We start from the raw sequence: 23,915 nt of genomic DNA on the forward strand, positions 1-23,915 counted from the left end.
GCCTACATTTCCTGGGGCGACGACGTAACGTATATCTATCCAGATGCCCCGCCGTAGAGATAAGGCACTCTCATCTACGTGAGGCGGAGCCGAGACATGTGGAGAGACTGAGATAAGCAGGTAGGCAGATAAGCAGCTCGAGAGGGGTGTGGGGAAGAAGGGAGTGGGTGTGGAGGGCGTTGGAGTGAATACGATGGTGAATGAGCTGAATGATAGGGTAAGTGGCTTTATTCTCGGCTCTAGTCCGCCAGGCCTACTATTTTCCCTTCTTACTTACCTACTCCTTCTATGTATTCCATCAAGTTTGGACCCGGGTTGGGTCCGGCTAAGAGACCGTTCGATGGGTATATACCTACCTACCTACCGTATCTTAAGAGAAGTGTCAGATTGGAGCGGGCCGGCTCACCAAGACGTCGTCGACTTGACACGGGACAACGGAGCGTAAACCAGAGGGAAGCCAGTTCGGTTGCTTGATCGCCGCCATTGATTGGGCTTACAAAATACACCGTTGCTGTCTGTCTGCGACCCCTGGACCCGTTCTCCCTTGCGTATCACTTCCATCCTACTTCCGCATACCCAAGGCACCAAGCCGTCTCATCCCACCCCTCATTACCCAACCATAAGCGATTAGCACATCGGCACCGGCACCGGCACCGAGATGGCCTCGCCGGAGCACCACGTGGTGGACATCCACACCCACATGTACCCCCCAGCATATATCCGGCTCCTCGAGTCGCGGTCTAGTATCCCCATGATCCGGCAGTACCCCGGCGGCGGGCCGCCGCGGCTCATTATCCTCCGGGACGAGGTCGACGCGATGAACAGCGTCGCGACCGCCGACGCTTCATCGTACTCCTCTTCGCAGCAGGACCCTCCGGGCCGCCCCGTTACCACTCACTACTCGTCCCTGGAGCAGAAGCTGCACTTCATGGACACCCATGGAATCGACGTCTCAGTCGTCTCGCTCGCGAACCCCTGGCTCGACTTCGTCGCGCCCGAGGAGGCCGGCGAGACCGCCCAGGCTATCAACCAAGACTTCGAGGACATGTGCGTCACCACGACCACCGGCCGGGGCAACGCGGGGAGTAGCCACCCCCGCCTCTACTTCTTCGCGACGCTGCCGCTCACCGCGCCACCCGAAGCCCTCCTCGCGGCCGTCGAGCACGTGCGGGGTCTGAAGCACTGCCGCGGCGTCATCCTCGGCACATCGGGGCTAGGCGGCGCCGGCCTCGACGACCCGGCGCTACTACCCGTGCTAGAGTCCCTCGCTGAGCGCCGGCTGCCCGTGTTCCTGCACCCGCACTACGGGCTCCCCTCGTCGGTGTGGGGGGGGCGCGGCGCTGCCGGCGCTTACGGGCATGTGCTGCCGCTCGCGCTAGGTTTCCCCGTCGAGACGACGGTGGCAGTTGCGCGAATGTACCTCGCGGGGGTGTTCGACGCTGTGCCGGCGCTGCGGCTCGTGCTCGCGCACGGCGGCGGCGCGCTGCCGTTCCTCGCGGGCCGCATCGAGAGCTGTGTGCGACACGATGGCAAGCTCGTGGGCGAGGCCAAGTCGCAGACGTCGAGTGGCAGCAGGAGGAGCATCTGGCAAGTCCTCCGCGAACAGGTATACCTCGACGCTGTCGTCTACTCCGAGGTCGCGCTGCGCGCGGCCATCGACGCCGCCGGAGGCGCCGACAGGCTCATGTTCGGCACTGACCACCCCTTTTTCCCACCCGTCGGGGCTGGCGAGGACGCCGAGCAAGGCGTCTGGGAGAGCGCGGCGGCGAATGCGAAGGCGGTCGCCGCTGCCCTGGGCGAGGGGAGCGCGGAGGCGAGGGCGGTTATGGGCGGGAACGCTATTAGGGTCCTACGTTTGCATGAGGAAGGGGATTGATCATCCGATCGATCGGCCGATCAGCTTATGGGGTGGTACTTGCGAAACTCGAAGGCGAGGGGATCGTAGTAACTTGCTCCTACCAGGGATTTGCTACAGCAGTGACTCGGTCCTTGTTGGGAGATCGGGAACAAGCCAGGGTCCGACTTGTAACTCTGGTTATCTGTGTCGTCTCAAAATCCCAAACCGGTTTAAATGGGCAGGTCTAGCGAAACTTGGTTGGGTATTCCCCACCGGGGTCTAAAGCTATAAAAGGAGGTTTCGAGATAAAATCTACCCCCTATTAAGTCACCCACGTTGAGTAAACCGAGTCCACCCATTACGGGTTATGGTATGTACCACGGTTATGTCGTCACTTTTCATGCGCTACCTATTCATTGTAAGGCCATTATATCCTACAACAACTCATACAGAACCTCCCAAGCTGAAAGACATCCACGGGACCAGCAGAGACTAACTACACGAACGGAAATTGAGTGCATTATGCCCACGTAACGGCGTACCAAATTCAGTCGAACCGTGATGAGCCATGGTGGAGTCAAAACCTTCGAGTCCTATCGAACGCTGCGCAGGACCAGCCTCACATAATATGCTCCCGCTTTCGACGCCAAAACGAAAGGGGAGACGAGAGTCTAAGCGGCGGGAGCCTTCAAAATGTTCAAGGATCTCTCACCTCCCAGCTGTGGTATGAGTTGTAGTTTCTCGATGATTATGACAGAGTAACCGGTTATACGATGCTTCAGGTGGATTTGCGGAACAAGGGAAAGTCCCTCACCCCTCCACCGTTTTAATATCTCCCATCTCCGAATCCCTCACAACCTCCCTTCCGCCTCCTTCAAACCTATCAGTCAGGTAGTTAATCTTAGCACCGCAAGCACAAGAGGAGATGAAGGGGATTAAGTGCTTACGTTTCGAGTGCCCCATGAGGAATATACCTCTTCTGCGGAAAGTCCTTTTAACTAGCTAGGCACCAGGATTACCTCACACTGAAGAGATAGTTTGTAGAACCAACTTGGCTGTAGGTCCTCTCAATTATGCATTCAGATTCCGGAACTCACTTTGACTAAAGTTGTCTCTGATTACAAAAAGCTTTCCTACGCTTAAACTCTCCATATATCAGGACTCTCGTCCCTCTACATCACTTCGCATCTAACTGCAATGAACATCATCTTCCTACCATATATCTCCTCAGTTATAACCTACAGATATAGGCTTATATATTTTCTCACGCAAAACTATGTATTGTTAAGTATTATATACTTTATCTCGTTTGGATACTTACTTTGCCCCTCCCAGGTATCTAATCCCGTTGTAATATGTCGTTGAGTTATACAAGTCAAGGATCCCAGGGAAGCTTTCTGCCGAATCTGTACTACCTGCTACCTAAAATTCATGTTAACAAGCATCGAAGCCATCCCCCCTCCCCGATGAATAGCTCTCATGTCTTTCAATTATGAAGCTATAATTATATTTTAGAGGGTAAGCTATGCTTGAAATAACCACAACTTGTGGAAGGACGGATTCTCTGCAACTCATTCAAATTACCATGCTAAAGGAATACTAAAGTTGTTAGAATATAGGGATCTGTCTTTCAATATATTACTGCAGACGGCTTCTACTGGCCTGACGAACGGTATGGGTAAATATGCAGGTATACATTTATGTATATATCGCGCTCGTTGTATTCACCTATTAACTGCATATGACCTTTTTATGGCATGAGTTCAATTAGGCGGGGGTCTCAAAGGTCTACACATATTTTGGTGGAGTTCCAACTTAAAGCTCTCTCATCTTGTCATGATAAAAAAACATCATCATCGCTCGACTCGGCGTTCGTTCTTTCACCCACACACACCACTACGCTTGTTGTGATATTTATAATTGATAGAAGGGACCAGGGAGATGGATAAGTCCGACCTCCTCGCCTATGCTAAAGAATATGCCACGACTCGGGATCTCTACGAGCTCTTGGGTGTCACCTCCGACACCCCGAAAGAGGACATACACCGCGCCTGGTAAGACGACTTACCTCCGACTCTCTCTCCCTGGGTTTACCTCTGTGTCGCCTTCCCCTTGCCTCAAGTTATAAGCCACGTCACTAACCGCATGTCCCTTTACCACAGGCGAAAGCGCAGTATAAAGTACCATCCAGACAAGGCGGGCGCGCAATTCGACGCGGCTAAATGGGAGTTGTTCGAACGAGCTCGAGATGTACTGTCCGATGTGGCCGCCCGAGAAGCCTACGATGGAGCGAGATCGGCCGCCCTTCTGCGTGAGGAGCAGCGCCGTGCCATGGACGCTAAGCGGCGAGCGATGGTAGAGGACCTCGAGGCGCGGGAGCGAGGGGCAGTCAAGCGCCCGCGAGGCGATCGTGAGGGCCCCACTATGAGCGATACTGAGAGGAACCAGCTAGCGGAGGCCGGGAGGCGCCGTGTTCAAGAGAGGCAGAGACTGATGAGAGAAGCCGAGGCGAGGGAGAGTCAGCGAGAACGGGAAAGAGAAGAGGAGCTAGCAAAGACGAACGCAAAACAGCAGACAGAGCCACTGCATCCGGTCAGACGGCCCGAGGCGGGAGAGCAGGAAAGGAATCGACGCAAAACGCCTGACGATATACCAGATTCTGAGAGAAACGTCGATCCTGAATCTATGCCGAAAGATGACGGTTACGACGGCCAGATCGCAGACCTTGAAAGACGGCTACAAGAGGCGCGACGACGAAAAGAGGCGAGGAAAGAAAAGAAGGCGGCGGCAAAGGGCAGTGGTGGTAGCGGCGGTGGTAGCAAGTCCGAGACTCATCAGGCTACTTCAACCCCCCTGACTCCTAACATCCCCGAGAGGCCAAAGGCTGACAAGAAGAAGGGATCGCCACCGTCGCTGGCGAAGTCTGCCTCGGTCCCCGCTACTGCTACGTCCGCCCATACGTCCGCATCCACCCCCATGGCAGGAAGTAGGCCCCGAGTCAAGGGAGACTTCTCATCGACGATGGCCAGACTGCGCGCCGCGCAGGCCGACAAGGAGGCCCTAAAGAAGGCCGAAGTCGAAGAGGCAGCGACTCCGATGGCCAATTCTGATGCTATCGCCGCCTCTACTAGTAGCTGAGAGAGCAAAGTGCTGCTGCCTCTAGCATATTGGAATGTCTGTTCTTGCATACTAGATTATGATACCCCTGAGATTACGGTAGAAGTGTACAGTAGTTATCAAAGGCTGTAGAATAGAAGTCAACTGCCGAATCACATATATTCGACCCATACTTCTTATTATTGACGCCCACATATGTTCTACTTCCCTGTGAAATCCACGCATGCTGTCAGCTGTGGACAAACATAAATCCCTGCCACATATCAGATCGGGTTCTATATAGGTAATATATATCAGGTGGAGATTCGTCGTGACGATTTGGCCCGCTCCGGGAACCAAATGGCCGTATTTCACACATTCATATATACTGGGCGACCGTAGCATTGACAGAACAGCCGGCGGCCTAACCCACCCTCCTTAATGCGCGCCCGCGCCGTCCTCGCGCAGCCTTCCGCGCAGCCAATCCGGCACGAACGCCCTGATCTTCACCGACTGCTGCTTGCCTTCGCCCTCTCCCCCCCAGAGCACGAAAAACTCGTCAGCTACCGGGTCGAACGGCGCCCCAGTCGTTGTCTCCCCTGGCAGCTCCACGTCGGTCATGACTTGGAGCCGACACAGCGCGAGTCCGACATTGCCGACGCCGCGGAGCCAGGTGCCCGCGCTGCGGTTGCGCGTGGCACCCGAGCGGCCGATACTCAGGAGTGGCGGCACGTCGGCGGCGGTAAGCCGGGTCCCCTCCCCCTCATCGTGCCCTGCCCCTGCCCTTCCTTCTATATATGGTCTATATTCGAGGTTCTGCGGCGGCGCGGCGGTGGTGGCGGTAGTTGCGGAAGGAGAAGAGGCGGGGGCGTACAGCAGACAGGGTAGGATACGCTTGCGGACGACGCCACGGTGTCGTGTGCGTATTGTCAGCTCCTGGCCGACGTAGCAGCCCTTGCGGAAGTCGATGCCGCCGGAAACGTCCATGTTGGCCTCCAGGGGTAGCGCGTGTTCGCGCGGAATCTCGTTCTGGCCCTCCGCCACGCCCCGCAGGTACCGCCGCAAGCGGTACGCGTCGTCGTCGGCGCGTGCGAGGCCCCCTGCTGGCGGCTGGCCTCCCAGGGCCGGGAGTAGCAGCGGCTCCAGCGACGGGGCCCGCGCTAGGACCCGATAACCCATGCCTGGCGCCCGCGCGTCTGGAAGTACGATGCAGCCCTGTAGCTGTGCGAGCCGGGGCGGGTCGAGGATTTGCTGCGGGTGTGGCGAGGAGGAAAAAGAGGGAGAGGGAGAGTCCTCCCACACTTGCCACGCCGCGCACTCTTCCTCGTCAATGACACGGCAGCTGAACTTGCTGCGCAGCTTGTACCGTTTGATGTGCTTCGCCAGCGCGTCGGCCTGCGCGGCGTCGACCTCGACGACAAACGCCTCGCCGTCGGACCCCGCTGCCGTCCCGAGGCCCAGTATGTCCCGATACACGAAGACGTCGTACAGGACACGGCCCATTGCGTTGAGGAAGGCACAGTAGAAACCGCTCGCAGCGGTGGTAGCGGCAGGCGTCGCGCCGGAAGCCCCGTCGCGGCCTTGTCCTCTGTGAGTACGACTGCCGCCAGGGATGATGGACTGCGTGATGAGGCCCTGCAGGAACTTGGGCGCGTCAGGACCGGCGATGCTGATCAGCCGGCGCGAGGTGAGACGCGCGTAGCCGGTCGGGGGCGGCGCAGGCGGACCTGAGTCAGCTTCTCTCCGGCGGGCTGACGCGCTAGATAACTTCCGGTGCGAGGACCGCCGGCACGACCGGCAGACAAAGGGAGCTGCTCCGGCGCTCAGGGTTGCCCGCAGAGGGACGCTTCGCGGGAAAATTTTCATGGCGAATCTTTCCGAGCGTCGTCGATGGGTGGTGTACTCGCGACCGCGGCTTGTGACATCGACCCCCTCCCGCAGGTAGCCATATGCATGCCTACCGGGTAAACAAGATATGTAGGTACGTCGGATGCAGTGTATGCCGCGGAGTGGCCGAGTCGCGATGATTGTCGCCGCGAGTTCCGATTAAGCGATGATGTAATGCCCCTCTGGCCCACCAACCCGCTGCCCAATTAGGTAAGCCGTCAGTAAGGTCTCTCTCGTCGGCGATGACTCGGTAGACATCGGCCTGTCGGAGATAGCATATTTAAGGCCCACTGAGGGATGTCGGAAATCGGGGTTTAATTCCACGATTACGTACGTATCTATGTACTGTACATCCTAGGATTGGGCAACTTTGGCTAGGTACCTAAAGGTACCTTAAGTACTTCTTATAAGATCTACCTACCAAAACGAATATCTCATCAAAATGCCTCTCAGCTACCGAAACAAGCATCTCCAGCGTCCACCAGTAAGCGTATGGCGACCCATCCTTTCCGCAGGTCCGTCCGGGGACGGAGGGCACTTCGGTTCTCACGTCAGCAGGTTTAATCATTATCGTCAATAGATATCATCATCATCGTGTAGGCATCATACGGGAGGGCGGGCGCGGTATAGCTGACATCACTACCGGAGCGGGTAGTTCGCACGTCTCGCCTTTCCCACCCCCATTGCCTGTCGGTAGTTCGATGAATCACTATCGGGGAAGGTTTCCGACTATTTAATAATGGGTTCATCGAAGCACGTGCTCGCTCACGACAATACCGATAGCCTCGCTAAGATACTGCGGTCGAAGGAAGCACTCCGCGAGGGTATCACTGATATATGGCAGGCTACCACAACACAAATGATAAGCGGTTGGACGGTCATGTATTCACCGGCAGACGTGTGGAAAAGGTGCCTAGGTTAGTATCTCTTGTCCGTGTTGCGTATTGCCGTAATGCAACGGCGGGCTCTGTTCAATGGCGGCCCAGGCTCGTGTTACGGTTCCGGCCATGTAACGTATCGTGTCTAATGGTTAGATCTCTATGCATAATGGCACGACGCAGGGTTAAGCGAAGGACATGGCATGGGAAGAGAGAAATATTTGTGTGTATGTGTGTGTGTATGTGTGGGTAGATGGACTCTGAAGTGGCTTGCTGTGGTGTGTATATGTCGATAGCCCAACAAACTGGCCGAGAAAAGCCTGACCAATATGGCAGCATGGTGTTGCGTTGATGCGCTGTAGGTATGGTATCGAGTTGCCAACCTTAGTCACATCACCTACCAACACCCATCAAAATGTACCTACCTGGGTATCCTAGTTGGTGGGTGGGGGTGATATTGGCGACTTGGGTACCTCTAGACAACGTGGGGAAATACCCTAGACAGGTACCCATCTATGTACATCAAGTCCCTAATCCTCTCGGTCCTTGGGTCTAGGTAGGTATCTACCTCTGTCAGTCAGATCTCGCCTCTTCTGTCTCTCTTCTCTCCGCCTTCTCTGCCTATTCTCTCCCCCATCCTGGACCAGGCCAATCGCTAGTTTCGCCCCTCATGATTCTACGCACCATCCCATCCACCCATCCCCCATCCATGCCTCCTCCATTTAGCACTCACCACGATCCATAGTAGATGGACCAGAGTTCCCCGTCTCGTCGTGCCCCCTGCCGTCCTCCGCTTTGCAACATTATGCCTCCATACTCACCTACCTTACCACCTAAGGGGGGTCGGTAAGTAGGGACTTACCTAAGGTACTTACCTACCCACGTACATATTACCTACGTACGTACGTACACTCACATATTCACACGTATACATGCCTACCTTAGGTAGGTACATACTGACATTTACCTACCTTGATATATGTACCGTCCCGCCCATCTGCCAGCGCCTCGTCTCACCGCATTTCCAATGAATAACAAAAGCAGCCAAGCCCCGCCAACCATCTATACTATCTATGTACTCATATATCCATCGCTTGCTAGTTGACAGGCAGGGGGCTTTCCCTCAACCCTCTAGTTTTTATTATTTAGTTATTTATTTTATCACCCCTTATTGCTGTGCTGCGTTTTTCTTCACCTTTCTGGTCGTATCCAGAGAGAACAAGGTTCATCAACAACAACATTTGACCAATATATTGAGGAGGTACTCCTTACATACATCCATGCATAGTAGAAACCCCAACCTCAACCTCTTTGACCCCTTGAACACGCCTCCGGCAGATAGGCTGGCAAGTGGACCAGTTCCACACGTACGGACAACACCTACTTACTTGCCTTCCACCAGATAACTTAGGTAGGTGCTTACACGTACATGCATGAGCGCGCCCATGCTGAGTACACCCATATCTCCATACTGGCCCTTAAAGCCCACCAAACCTGGTTTCTGTACCAGACATGTAAGTATGTGATATATTGGATACCTAGTATCCGTGTGGGGCTGTGGTTCAGCCGAGACTTGCTTTAGCCCTGTCGTGTACGCCGACCAATACGGAAGGGTTCCGCGATCGATCGCCGGAGTACCAACTGGGCACTATGCATCGCCGCCGAACACCTCTCTTCACCGAACATCCCGTCTTATTCTTATTCCTCCTCGTCCTCGCATATTATTACTCCCCTTCTCTTCCCCATCCGTCGCCGTCTCGATCGGCCACGTCGTACTATCGACGTACGACATCAATCGAGTCTGAGCGCGCGGGACCGGCCCCCCCGGAGCACCGTCGCCGCCACCGCAAATCGGGGCCGGATGGACTGCGGAAGCCACCACTACATCGCATGCGCATTTCCGCCTAGCTGGCCAGGTAATCTCGGCACGCTTTCACGCGCCATGGCTCAGCTTGCATAGAACAGAGGTACCTAACCCTCTCCCATTTCCCTGCGTGTACTTGCGTTGGATATGTGTGTGTGGATGTGTATGTGTAGGCATGCAAGTACGCACGTACGCACTTACATCTATGCATAGGTACATACACACATACATACACGTGTGCACGCATCATACATGCCTACTTACGTAGCTACGCTTTTACCAACCTACCCTGCGGCAAGGTATGCAGGGCTAGGTTCATCCGGATTGTGTGTGTGTAGGTCGACCGGACGGACAGACGGAGGGCAAGGCGGGTGTCGAGCCAGGCTAGACCAGATCATTCATTCATTGATCAGCGAATGTTGAAGCGACGGACAGGACGAGCAGATGTCTCGATATAACTGATTCGGCATTGGGTTCTACACCGATTCGCCGTTTCCACCCGCATCGTTCCCGACTACTGTGAGTAACGAGAGAAGAGAAAAAGAGAGACACGCTTCGGCCAAGCATGTGATCCGACGGGCATGTTGTGCTTCGGTCGGGCGTGAATGGGTGTGTAGGAAGCGTAACCAATGCTGTTCTATTACCCGCCCCTATCCTCGCCTACCTAAATGCTGTTCGCGGGGTATTGTCGGGTTGGACAGGTAGGTAACGGGTAGCAACCCAGATCGCATAAATACTAATCCTCATTGAATCGGGGGATCGCGACATGTGACCGTGTGGCGTCGTGCCGTCGAGACACACAGCTGAATTGAGGTTGCACGTTGTGCACGGCACGCTCGTTCGCGAATGAAGAGGTGAGCAGCTGATCAATATCGATTTGGCGGGGAAATGATTCCGTCGTGACCTGGCGGAGCGAGCAAATACTACACAGCCCTTCCGGAGAAAGAGAGAAGAAGGCGAGAAGAGCAGCACGAAGCGATATCGCTCTTTGAGATGTCGAGTCTCGGGGTTTGAAAAAGGCGGAAGAGAAGGAGAAATAGGTAGCGACTGCTACTGCCGCTGCCGCCGCCGCCGCCGCCGCCGCCGCAGCAGCAGCAGCGGCAGTGGTAGTAGGAATGGCGACGTCTATGATGCGTCTTACCTGCTTCTTGTGTCGGCACCGTTGCAACGCTTATCCCCTCCCTCATCAGCGCATAGGATATGTGCAGACCAGACGTTCACCAAGAGACAGGATGGGAGTAGGAGGGAACGGGGACAGACCATTTTCCTATAGGAGGGGTTGTGCAGTCATCATCGCCGCGTAGGCGAACCAATGGGGAAAGGCAGAGGCGGAGGCGGAGGCAGCGAGACGGCATCAGCAGTGTCGAAAGGTCGCTGGTTGATGGTGTAGCATTCCTGACTTGCTGTAAGTTAAGTCGGTATCTCTGTCTCAGGGGAGGGGCGCATGCCCACATCGCTTGCCACTACACACGCACACCCACAAACCACGGAGTCGATGGTGGGCAGAGAATATGGAGAGAGCGGTGACAGAGAAGCTCGAAGCTGACCGCAGATGTGGGCTTAAGCCTGCATACACCACCTCTGCATACGCGCCATACTAGGTACGTAGGTAGTAAGTACTCACGGGCTATACTATCGCTGGCTCAGCTCTACTATATACTATGCACTATACTATGGTGTGCTGCTGCATCTACCCTGCGGGAGGGTTCGTGCGAAGAGAGCGCGGCCGCGCACCAAGCACGACGAGGCGATCCCCCCCCGACTGGACGGATGCGAAAAGGCTGTGTGGACAATGACCTCAGCACGGGCGGGTGCGGATGACTGCCGACCGATGAACTGAGCTTCCCCGTTGCCTACCCCTTTGCCCCCTTTTCTTCGCCCTCTTATGTCGAGAAGGGGTAAAAAAACAGGGAGATGTCCAAATGCAAACATACATCCTAACCTATGACTACGTAGCTGTGGATATGTGAGAAATCGGTAAAGACAGGGCTGCCGCGTGTAATCGCGACAGAAGTATGGCCAGATAAGAAAAGGAAAGGGAAACATAGCACGCTTTACGAGGCAGACCAATTCCCAGGATAAGATGGATTGACGAGGTTGTGCGGCGGTGTCACTAATGCTGACCACATAGGGCTGCTTAGCTGGTTGGCCCGCCAGCCCATTCGTCTCCGGATGCGAGGACAAGATATCCGTGGAGTGAGAGGAGTCAGGACACATGAATCGAGTCCGATTTGAGATGGGATGATTTCCAGTTCGGACGGGGCCGTTCCAGGCAACCTTTACATACCTAGGTACCTGTCCCTACGCCCTGGTTTGGACGCATCGTGTCGTGTGGCACCTATCCACCGTATTGTGTCGGCGGCGCTCCTGCTTAGCAGACTGCCTATCTCGTCCCATCCCCCGTCGACTCCGTGGCGGTCCGTGATGGACGCCATCTCAGGTCTAGATCCCGGAACCAGGTACATCGCGAATACATCCCTTTCCTCTTTACGTTATACAGCGGATAAATCACAAAAGGACAAGCCGAACAAGGAAAAAGGAAATAAGAAAAGAGTAAGAAAAAAAGACAAGAGAGGGGCAGGGGTAGAGAAGGGTATAGTTACGAGTAGCAAAGTCCCTCAAGCTGAGGCTTCCCCGGGTAATTAGGAGGTCTAGATCCGTAAACGAGACGAGACCACGACTCCGGAAAGTGAAGCGATCGCGGGGCTCGCGCGCGCACAAGGCGACAAAAGAAGAAAAAAGTAACGAAAACAACAAAACCCACCTCGCTACCATCCCTTGTCTTTTTCCTTCAGCCGGACCAGGCCGCGCGGGCGATACTGGGTAGACCACCTAATTAGACGAGATTGTGGGGGAGGGTTGTTGTCAGTTGTCAGGTCACAAATCTCGCCCTCCCCTTTCCACCCTCGAGAAAAGAGGTCTCAGATCAGCCCAACTAGTCCCCTGTACCTCACCCCAACCTCTAACCGGATTAGGCGATTTTGCCGAGCTTTTTCCCTGTCAACCAAACTTTATCCCTGTTTCGTACAAGGGTTACTAAATTCTCCTTTCTAACCACCGTACGAACGTGCACTTGATTTATTCTTTTTCGCGATTAAAAGTTGCCCTAGAAGCATTCAATTAACAATTAACTAATCGGTGGTGGTGGTTTGGTGGTGGTGGTTTGGTGGTGCAGTTAACTTGGTAGTGCTAGTTGACTTGGTAGTGCAGTTGACTTGGTGGTAGCGGTAGTAGAGGCTTAAGTAATCAAAAGGATCTCACCCCAACCAACTAGTGGAGTAAGGTCGTAGGAAAGAGCCAATAGAATCTTTAGGAAGCCGCGACCCGCTTTGGGGTGAGGTTCAGGGGACTAGTTGGGCTGATCTGTAGACTCCGAGAAAACTCAGGCCAGGTCCAAGGGGGGACGTCGTCGCGGCATTCCCTGATTGGGCAGTTAAACGGCCACACACACCACATACACAACGCGCCCCTGCTTCAAACACAACCCAAGCAACTCCGGGAACCCAGGCGGTTGGGACTGGACAGGGCGGGACTTTGACGCTAGCCTCTCTTCAGCCCAGCCCAGTCCAGCCCAAGCCGCCTGCTAACCACTAACTTGGTCCACGGTACCCGCGATCTCCGTACTCTACCTATACAAAGGATGACATATATACCAGCCAAGTGCATGTGTACATATAGTACATATCTCTACAGGGCCCAAGTAGCTACGCAGTACTCGTACCTACCAGCGTCCGTGAGCTAGAGGTAAATCACCCGGCGGCTGACCGACCCGGTAAAGAGGTAGAGCCCATCGCTTTTGGCTCTTAGGGCTAGCTAATGAACCTGGCCTAGCTGATCTACCAAGCCAGCCAGCCAAGGTATGGGTGGGAGGAGATACGAGCATGTGAATACGTGCGTGCGTACACCTGCTACGATACGACTGCGACGGCAACAATAACTCCCTTCGCACGACACGGGCTTGCCAAACCCCCCGGGGGCCGACAAAATTGTCGGACACAACCGCCGGACATACCGCACCCCTGCGCCTAGGATCAGAAACGATAAACGGACGAGATTGCCCAACTCGCTCTATTAGCCTACTACCGCACCTGGCGAAATGTCTCGCCTCTCCCTTTCTCTTCTCCGCGGAGGGACTGCTTATCCCCATGTTGTTAAAACCCCCCCTCCCGGGAAAGGCGAGACTACTTATGCGTAGGTATTATATGTATGCGTATATGGACGTATGTAGGCTAGTCCGTTAGGTTATGCACGTCAGGGAGGGCACATTCCGGCGGTGATAATCCCCGGACTTTATTGGGGTTAAAGGGTCTTATCTCTGCATGTCCGTCAAGACATCTCACACCAGGCGGGAAACCTGATATCCTCTCCTCCTCTTCCTCCTCCTCGTTTTCTTCTTTCGCTCCGCTTGATTGTTCTGTATACATAACCTTCTAGCTTATTAGTCCGGGGCTCAGGAGGTGTAACTTAAGTGCTCCGTATTGTATCGTGTCCTGGATCATTTGCTCGCTCCAAGCTCTTATCTGCATGATCAGATAGCCTGCTAACCTTCCTGGGCACGAACTACCCAAACCAAGCCCGTAACTGAAAACTCCGGCTCGCTAACCCTACCTGGGAGGGGAGGGGGGGGGGGGGGGGGAGGAGAGATGAAGGCCCGACGGCTCAGCGTCAAGGCCGGCCGGCCGATCAAATAATTGACTAACTCACGCCATTCCTACTTAATGTGCATATCAAATATATACCAAGCTTTGAAGCCTGGCTCACCGACCGACCAGATGAAACCAGGTGACGTGAAACCAGACGAAACCACCCTTACTTACATCCCACCCACCTATACGTACGTACATACGCAACGTACGGCATAACACCGGATTAGTAGGCACTCCCCAATTCATCCGTTCGCTCGTTTCGGGCCTTGCGACAGGGAGGGAAAGGAAGGGAGGCGAGGATGTTCCGATGTTCCCGTCGCTTTCCCCACCTGTCATTCGTCCCTTTTCCTTCGGGACCGGAGAACCTCCCCCACCCCCCTCCCCCCGTCTCTTCTCCGGTCGATCCGTCGCATACGTCACCTCCGGATACCGCATAGGGCAGTTTGCGCGCGGTCGGAAAGAGGGAGGGGGGGGGGAGATGTAAATGCGCCGCTGGGCTAATCTACGCTATGGTGCACTACGATCGACCGATCGCTGCCTGCTTACCCATGTAGGCACCTAGCACGCCTTGTGTCCCTCACTCACCCTCTATAGCCTCCCCCTGAAGGTTACTCGGATCTAAGACTTCGAGCCACGAACAACGCGCTGCAACATGCTAGGGCACACGCGTAAAACATACCTACCCTACTTACGTGCCCGCCGCCTAGGCATGTGTAGCGTCTGCGCGTATACGACATTATCGCACATGCCCAATTCACACCGCAGGCAAGCGGGGTAAGGGTAAACCGCGATCCCGCGCAACCACGCGCGCCGGCTCCGCCGGGGCCCGCACTGGTCCGGGACCCCGCGGGCCTAGCACGGGAGTAGCGTAGATGGCCCTGCCTGTCTCTCCAACTCAGTCTCGGTCTCGCCCTCTCCGTCTCTCTCTCTCTCTCTCTCTCTCAGAGGGCAGCTAGAAGCTAGAAGCTCGAGCGCCATGCGTGACGTAGCCTAGGGCGACGCCAGCGTCGGACGGCCAGGTAGGCTTGCGCCGGGTTCTGGGGCTTGCTTGCGTGCCCTAGTAGTTTGGTGGCCGTAGACACGGTAGGGAGTGTGATGGCCTAAACGGTCGGTCGGTCGGTCAGGACAGCAAGTCAGGAGGAGGGGCGTCACGAGAAGGGGGTCTAAGGGGACTAGGGTAGTCAGGTAGAGTTGGATTTCAATTAGGCTCGGTGTCGTGCGCGGCATGTGGTCTGCGACCTCCCCGTGTGCAGTGTTGTTGTCTGGTAAGGTAAAGGTAGGTACTTTTGGTAGGTACCTAGGTATCTCATATGAGGTAGGATTGTAAAGGTACCTAGGTATCCCGGATACCTACGAGTACAGAGATTAAGTTAGCCTAGTCCCTGGCCGTCGGTCGCGCACCGTCCCTTCCCTCCCTCTCCCCTGCAGGACAATTCCTTCACCTGTCCCTACTCTGTCGCTACCCGCGTGCCTTATTGCTCAGGTACTTAATGTAAGTGCCTGTCCATGTGAGGAAATCCGTTGTGCCGGATTACCACCTCCTATCTTCTTACCGCCATTACTACATGCTAGCTACGTAGGTAGACATATCTGTGTATACCTCTTACTGATCTCGGTATTCCATTCTCGTTACTGTATCCTCCATCGTCCGCCACGCGCCTTGTTGACGACGACTTGGAGATGTCGTACTCGGTAAGTATCTAGGTACATAGGTATAGTTAGGTACCTAAGTTCACAATTATATACCTAGGTAGGTACCTCTTACCGTTAAACAGCCTTACCTCATTACCGATATCGCGCCCGCACCGCACCGCAACTCCATAACAGACACGTATTTTTTTGTCTTTCCCTTTTGCCTTTTTCAATTGCCTTCTGTCCCCACAGGCCCTAACCCCAGCCCAGCCCAGCCCAGCCCAGCCTGCTCCGTGTATACCTAACGTACAGTCCACATTAGGTACTTGATACATACCTCCCCAGCTAAGGGGGTACTTCTCAGGTAGGTACCTACCTAGATAGAGGGAAGTATGCATGTACCCAACCCAGGATACCTCTCCCAAGCCACGTTCAAGCAACCTCTGTATTGCTCCTCCTACTTGCTCCTGCTCTTCAACTCTCTGTATGTATACACATCCAACGCTAGACCGCAGCACATGACTCAAATATTACCCATGTTCGGCTTATGAATCATATGCTCTCACTTCCTCCACGCCCTCGATAATTACAAACTAGTAACCTAAGTCACGCACGGGTCTGCGGGCTTTCGGGTTCGAGTTTTTGTCTTTCTTTTTCTACTTATTCTTTTCCTACGATGCTCGGTGGAGCTTATGCATACAATTGTTAACTACTGTAATGGATGTGCCATTCGTCCTCGGCTAGTTGTGACTGCGTGTACTATTGAGAGCGCCACGAGGATTAGCCACCTACACGTATGTTTCTCGAGGGCTATTTCATCTTTTGGGGTAATTATTTGTTTTGTGCGATGGAGATGGGCTTTAAACTGCCTCCTCTTTTCGCGAGGATAGTAAAGCAATTCGCTACCATACAATTGGATCTCGGCGAAGCGAGGTCATCTAAACAAAGGTCTCCTCTCTTTGCTTGCCGCCTTCTCCCAACTCTCCCGCTCAACCTTTAGAACACTTCCCGTCCTCCATTCCCTTCCCCCAACCGCATGCCAACGCAGGGCGGCATTATGTACTATGCATTATGTACGTACCGCCTGACGTAGTCGGTTCCGAGATGTAGGTAGGTTGTTCCTAGGGAGCGAGAGGGAAAAAAAAACCGTCGTCTCCACCAAGTTCTCTTGGATAGTTGCCCGATTCGGCAACGCTACCCCGATAATCCTCCAATTAAATAAAAAAGAGACATGCGTGTGAGCGGTGAAATATCCTCCCCCTCTCCTCTCCAGAATGCCAATGCGAAGTCCAGCCTGTTTCCGGACTTCGGTTATGCCCGATACCGTCCTACTTCACGCCAACCATGGTTTGACCAACAAGTAAGGAAATATCAAATCAAACGGAATTCGCTTGCGCTTGTAAAAAAAAAAAAAATGCCATGCCGCCATTGGTATTTTTTGGTGAAACGCCGCCCAGATGCAGATGAAGAGCACGTCCCAATGTTTACCTGTCCCGATGCCGATGCAATTCATGAAGAGGTAGAGTACGGGATGATGAGTAGTGGTAGAGGGTGACGGGAGTAGTGGCAGTACGCCAGCCAGTGATTTGGTACTACTGGCAAGGATAGGACTGACACCGTTAGTAGACCGGTATCGTGGATACTATTCGTGACGGGTGTCGCGGCGGCAGGTAATATCCTTCGTTGTAGAAGTCGGCCTTGTTGTCCTCCTCGTCTTCCTCTTCTTGCCTCTGGTCGAAGCACTTGGTTGTGACTGCGCTCTCCCTCTGCTTCTCTGAGAATGTGGGTATGGATGCGGCGGGGGGTGACGGGGGCATTGCCTCGTCCTCTGACGAGTCCGAGTCAAGCTCGAGCTCGGGCGGCGATGCAGTGAAATGCGAGGGGGATCGTGTGAGGGACAAGGCGTCGTAGTCCTCATCGTCGTCCTCGAAGTCATCCTCCTCCTCTTCCATCTCGTCCATCGTGTGTAGTTGAGGGGACGGCGGCACCGCGATGTGAGAAGGCACCCGCCTCAGGGGGACCGCGTCGGCCATCTCGACGTCTTCATCCTCGTCGTCTGAGTCCGTGTCCGAGTCAGAGGAGTCGGCCTCCCAGTCGTCCTCCACGGCAACGGAGTCGGCCCATTGTACGTGTCGCTCTCCCGCGTGGGGCGCAGCTCCCCGGACGGATTGGTTGAACCAGCTCTCCTGTTCCCGCTCGGCTTCGGCGAGCTCGAGCATTAGCGAGTCCAGCAGGTTGGCGTGGCCGACGAGGAGGCGGAGGTTGTGGTCGGGCCGGGCAGCCTCGCTGGAGAGTTTTGCCCGGGCCTTGTGTGCGAGTAAGTAGGTCTGCGTGACAGACATCATCCTCTTCTTCCGCAGTGGTTGTGATGATGAAGGGTGCGGCTGCGAAGGAGGGTGAAAGGGGGGCGAGGTGGTGGTTGTGGAAAGCATTTTGTATGGGTGAAGAAGGTCGGCGTCTGGGTGTCAGTGTTGAATATGGTTATATTATGGTGCAATAGGTTGCAATTTTTCTCTCGCTATGTCGTGTGTGAGTCAGGCACCGATATCCGGCCAGGAGGTAGGTAGAGGCAACGACCGAACAGCAGGTCCTAGTCTTTTATGTTCACTTAAGATCGCAGCGGAAACGGGGAGTGTCCTCGGCAGGGGTGCGGGATAGCCCAAGGTACATATATATGTGTACGCAATGTATTTGACGGGTGTGGGTGGGTGGATTGGATGTACCGTAGGTCCTACCGGGGTCAGCCAGCCGTACCTATGTCCCTTCAATATGTCAGCGTCAAGCCCATCAGTGTGTGCTGCGTTGGCCTGGCTGTCGGGGCCTAGCTCGCCAGGCATCGATGTACCTGCAGGCAGGGTAGGGGAGGTACAAGTACCCCCAGGCAGGTACCTAATGTAGGCAGGCAGGTAGGCCGGGGGGGTGGGGGGGGGTTACTCGTACCTCCACTCAAATTTGCAACCCTCGATAGTACGTGTAACTCTACCGGCCGCCCGTTGCGGGATTCGAGCTTGCGGTGTGTGTGGAGTGTGCGTGGGTCTGTGTTGGAAGTGCGCCGCGCCTATGGTAAGAGCGGCGTAGTGTACCCAAGATTTGCTTGGATCCTCAGATGTTGATTTCCTTTATCTGTCCCCCCGCTCTCTTTATTTTTCTGCTCCCCCTCAAGGATAGATGGGAGCGAGTTGTCGGTGAGGTAGTATGCAAGGTTATGTAAGATGTCGATGTGTTGTTGGAGGCGTTATGCGTTGCGAGTCTGGACCGTGCCACGATCTCAAGATCGATCTCAGGCTATTGGGGTGAGGCTCTCAATAGAATGGAGAGCGACCGGGAGGTTGCTGGTTTGCTTTGGCTCGTTTGCTTTCTGGGGTCGACTAGAGCGAAATAGTTCCGCGCATAGGGAGGAAACCAAGCTGAAGGCTGGATCTGGAGAGACGGGATGGGAGCGAGGAGGGGGGGCTGATTCTTTTGTAATGGTCGTCTCTACGTCGGAAGTGAAGTATGTACATATGGGGAGCACTCTGCCTCGCAAGTAAATCGGATGGGGTTTGTCATGGACTTTGGCTCGGGCTTAAACGGAGAGACGGGGTCTCGGGGCATCTCTAATGCTTGGCTACCCTAAGTGTGCGGCGTGGCAGTACCTCGAGTTTCTACAGGTATCCAGACCAGTATGATTAATAACCGCCCGTACTAGGTATACCCAAGGCAGTCAAGGCAACGAACCTTACAGCCTTCGCGCAGACCGTGGGGCCCTATTAAAACTACCGGTTACAGTTAGTACGACACGGAACATCAGACATCTCTACCGGGGCCGCCTGGCTAGGACATCAGGCAGGTATCTACGTTACCCTGCTCAAGATGTGCCCATCCTCCATCAATTCAACTCATCGTACGGAACGCGGATGCGCGACTCCCCAGTGCCCAGTAACATGTACTAGGACTGTGAGATGCGCATATACCTCCTCTCCCTCCCCGTCTCCCAAGCTACCTAGCTCTGCAAGTAGGAGGGTATGGATGTAAGTCAATGTAAGTCAGGTTGTCCTGGCCATGTCACCCTCTTCACCGCATTTAAGAGGCAGGTATCTAGTGGCCTCCACGTATCATGGAGGTAATGGGTGGGTGGTGCGTCGTCTCTGTACACATGTATGTACTTCCGTCATGTGTTGGTTGGGGTATTTGGCGTGCCAAGCCTTTCACAAATGTTGATTCACGGTTTTATACCTACCTAACCCCGCCAGCCAGATTTCGAAACAGTTTCTGCCTTAATAAGACGTAAAAACCTTGCGGGAAAGCCATGCATACCTATATCATGACTTCGGGTAAATTTGATGTTTCGCTCGCAACTCTGCAAAACATTCCCGTTATGCATACCTATCATTACCTTGCAATCACCCCCTTCCTTAGGTTACCGCCTACAGTAACCTGGGTAGGTACCTATCAATGTACACGCCTTAAGCTATTAATTTCCCGTGTGTGACTCCTCATTATTGTATGTGTGCCTTCATACGTCCCGTCCTTCCGTCGAGATCGTCTGGTCTCCATCTGCCCGTTGTCTTGGTCATCGGATTCTTCGAGTATCCATTCGCGAACAAGGATCATCTGGTGTGAGGGAGGTGGATAACGCTCCCCTCCCCCACTATTGCTAAAATCTGAAATCAAAGCTGTGTCGTGTCCAGATGGAAAAGTCGGAATTGACTGCTGACCGATTTGTGGCTTCGCAATCAATAACACCCACCTTAGCGAGAAAAATCCCTCCTCGGGTACCTATGGATATGACATGGTACAGCATAGGTGACAATCGTATAGCATTACTATACGCTAATATCCGGGAAGAGGTACATTGTGTACCGGCCAACGGGCGCCGGGACGCCTTTGTCTGTCTTCGTGATGTGTTGAGGTCATTGCTGATGAATCGGATCTTTGTCGGGATCGCTCATCAATACGTACATGAGCCGGCAAGCTATCAGAGATACCCAGGTTATGTCGCCATCTACCGCCGATCGGGAACGGGTGGGTAACGGAATTCCATCGATTAATAATAATACCGCTCCCATCCCACACAACCAACCCCAGTTTCCCATAGCCGTGGCGAGGCGCAACCATAGGGCCGAGGCGATTAAAAGTCGGCCCAAGTCGAGTCCGCCATCGTCTCCTCCCCTCCGTATCCATCCGGGAGTGGGTGAAGAGAGCCAAGCAACAACGATTTGATGGCATCCGTGACACCCACGACGCTCCCCGACGACAACTGCCATATTCCAGGCCCAATATTCCAGGCCCTTGTCTCGTCACGATTAGTGCACTCAAATGCTCAATCCAGATCCCAGAGTTGGCGAGTCTCCGCAGTCGCTTATCGCCCAAAGCCCAAAAGCGGATCGATCGATCACCGGAGAGCACATGCATGATGCCAATGCGAGTACAATTTAGTGTTCCTTCGTTATTATAGAGTTATGTTGTAACGTGAATATGTAAGTACCGATCAAGCCGGCGCAGCCTTATTTCTCTCTTGCCTAGCAGGAATAGCAAAATGGGTTGCTTTATTCCGATCAACATCGTCGTGGTAGGAATATGCGATACGTAGGTACCTATTGTACATATTGAAGCGAACGGCTGTATTGAATTGCCTTAGGTACCTAGGCAGGTGCCTACCGGGACCTGCCTCCCGTATGTGTAGCGTACTAAGCCACGATATACGTGTAGACGTATGTATTTTCGCCTAGCACGTTCCCAATCAAGTGTGTGTTGTTTAATCGACAATGGCTAGGTATGTGTACATACAGCCAGGCAATTCCCGCCTTATCCGCATACATCTCTGCCAATGTGCTCAGGATCAATACTAATGTACGTGATGCTAGGTAATTTGTGCGAATGGCTGCGGACGTAATCACGAGGAATATCCGGGTCCATCACAAGGGCCTGCTCCGCAGACCCGCGAAGGCAACAACACTGTGACTAGAGCATCGCGCACGCTGTATGGACTCGAGCCGTTGCAACGCCGCCCCCACCGCGTGGATGGGACTTATGATGTGCAGCCTTAGGCTCTGGCAGATACCAACGGTACACGCAATGCATCGCGACCGACTCCGACTAGGAATTTGGAGGGCAAGTCAACCTCGGACTTACGTAAGGTGTCTACGTAGGTGACGGCAATTCGCTCCCCGCGGGATGTTGCGAAGGACCCGCGACCGAAGCGAAACACGCGGTTCGTTTTCGCTCGCTTTCCAGGGAAATCCGTTTGTCCACATGGCGCAGGTTGGCAAGACGCGTGCGACGCAACATAATTCCCGAGCCCAGACGGAAGGGGGGGGGAGAGCGAGAGGACTGCGTCACGAGGGAATCAGGCGGTCGCATTCGCTTTGAATGCGTTCGCTTCACACTGGCTGCCAATGCGTATCGATGCTCGGCGTCCTCGCCCAAGTGACAAACAGGGTAAGAGGTCATCTGCTTTTCCTCATGAAACAGGGTGGAAGACAGTAAGGACTTGTCCGCAAATCGGGCTGATTGGGCGTCATCGCCGCCTCCCCACCCCATATCCTTCATCTCGCGACGACGACGACGACAATAACAACACCAACGCAGCCAGCACGAAGAGACCATAGGATTTAATTTGATGCGACCTCACAACCGGTCGACGGATTACCTGCCAGATTGTCACTAGCCCAAACTCGCACCTTCGCAAATTTCATCCACATGTTGGCGTTGGATGGATGTTGATGACACAACTAGTACGCCCGCAAAGATCAATAAGCCAGATAGAGGGAGGCAAAATGCGGAGAGCCAAGAAAAAAGACTTAAGAGTGGAATTACCTACCTCTTACCTGGTGTAGGTACCTTTTGCAAAGCCCAGCACATTAGGCCTCTCTTATGTACCTAGGTACCTATATCCCCAGGTAAACGTCTTATTGGTATACATGCCTGCCTACTGAGAGGTAGACACCTACCCTAGGTACCAGTATAGGACGTATTGAGCCGTGTGTCTGACGCGATCTATTACGTTTGCACCTTTAACACCTGTATATCAACTCGTTAAACGTAAGATAGCACTTGAATTCAATGGGATGGATTGCCAGAGAATCCCCATAGCACAGTTTTATGATCTCAGGCGATAGGTGAGTGAGTAATAAGGTATTGTGGTTTAGCTGTGCAATACCTTATAAAAGTTACCTACGTGTACCTAGATGCTGCTGATCCATGGATATACATAGGTACCTAGGTACCTAGATAATGCAATGTGAAAGCCCTTGTCAGGTATAACCTCGGGCCGGCAGCACCTGGGCTGTACCTAGATACAGGTAGGTACCTTCAGTCTGATAGATTAGGTACCTAGGTACCTAGGTACCTCATGCATTGTATAGCACTTTAGACCTGGGTGTTTTTTGTAGGGCTGAAATTTGCATTACCTAGGTATCCTTCTAGACTTCCCTGTCACTCGGTAACTTTAAGAGCCCGGGAAGTCACAGGACTCCGGACTTATTCATCCCGTGCGTCGTCAGATCCCATCCCTTCCGCCCATTTCCAATCGCGCTTCGAGACCTTCAGATGCGCAGTGCGGTATTATGCGGCAGCCTGATAGAGCCCAATTTGCTCTACTTTCCCCAGGATCTTCGCATCAGCTACCTACGTATAGATGCATGGTGCCATCTGTCTAGTTGTATGTATGTCAGCAACTCAGCCCAGTCTGCGACGGTTCGACTGCTCCTTTTCTCACCTCCACCAACCCAAGACGGACAATTCGGGGCTTGGGTGGCTTCGGGGACAATGCGGTGACCATTGGCGGTAACGTCGCAACGCCTGTCATCCCGCCCTTCTCGAGACTGCTGCACGCATCGTGGCTTTGCGCTTCCTCGACAGGCCCTAGCGTAAACCGCCTCCATCCACGCCAATCAATGTGATTGCGCGACAACAACCCCGGACCTTTCCCATGCCCTGAACGGTTGACGGCACTGCCCACGACATGACACGAAAGAAGCTTCGGTAGACTGTTGTCACGATAGCGATGCTGGACGGGATCAATCCCCCGCCAGCGGCTTAGTAGATAGGGTCTCGCCTTGTCCAGCACCGTTGATGTCTGTTACTAGCTGGTA

The 23,915-nt window shown here is 54.1% G+C and overlaps 4 protein-coding genes across 4 annotated transcripts; 2 read left to right on the top strand and 2 right to left on the bottom strand.

Annotated features, from left to right (window-relative positions):
* Positions 1-147: 147 nt before the first annotated feature.
* GGS23DRAFT_571638 (uracil-5-carboxylate decarboxylase) lies at positions 148-2,207 on the top strand. The gene has a single exon (XM_051516587.1). It carries the CDS (start codon positions 659-661, stop codon positions 1,874-1,876), a length of 1,218 nt encoding a protein of 405 aa, XP_051371003.1. The 5' UTR covers positions 148-658; the 3' UTR covers positions 1,877-2,207.
* A 1,455-nt stretch (positions 2,208-3,662) lies between these two features.
* GGS23DRAFT_571655 (DnaJ-domain-containing protein) lies at positions 3,663-5,110 on the top strand. Its single transcript, XM_051516588.1, has 2 exons — positions 3,663-3,891; positions 4,000-5,110. The coding sequence occupies exons 1-2, from the start codon at positions 3,779-3,781 to the stop codon at positions 4,973-4,975; spliced, it is 1,089 nt and encodes a 362-aa protein (XP_051371004.1). The 5' UTR covers positions 3,663-3,778; the 3' UTR covers positions 4,976-5,110.
* Positions 5,034-6,967, bottom strand: GGS23DRAFT_91467 (Aminomethyltransferase folate-binding domain-containing protein). Its single transcript, XM_051521391.1, has one exon. It carries the CDS (start codon positions 6,797-6,799, stop codon positions 5,372-5,374), a length of 1,428 nt encoding a protein of 475 aa, XP_051371005.1. The 5' UTR covers positions 6,800-6,967; the 3' UTR covers positions 5,034-5,371.
* A 10,460-nt stretch (positions 6,968-17,427) lies between these two features.
* GGS23DRAFT_91537 (uncharacterized protein) lies at positions 17,428-18,573 on the bottom strand. The gene has a single exon (XM_051521392.1). The coding sequence runs from the start codon at positions 18,270-18,272 to the stop codon at positions 17,460-17,462; it is 813 nt and encodes a 270-aa protein (XP_051371006.1). The 5' UTR covers positions 18,273-18,573; the 3' UTR covers positions 17,428-17,459.
* Between the last annotated feature and the right edge of the window lie 5,342 nt (positions 18,574-23,915).

Source organism: Durotheca rogersii, assembly GCF_024521655.1.
Source record: "Durotheca rogersii strain YMJ 92031201 chromosome Unknown GGS23scaffold_13, whole genome shotgun sequence".
Taxonomy (NCBI): Eukaryota; Fungi; Ascomycota; class Sordariomycetes; order Xylariales; family Xylariaceae; genus Durotheca; species Durotheca rogersii.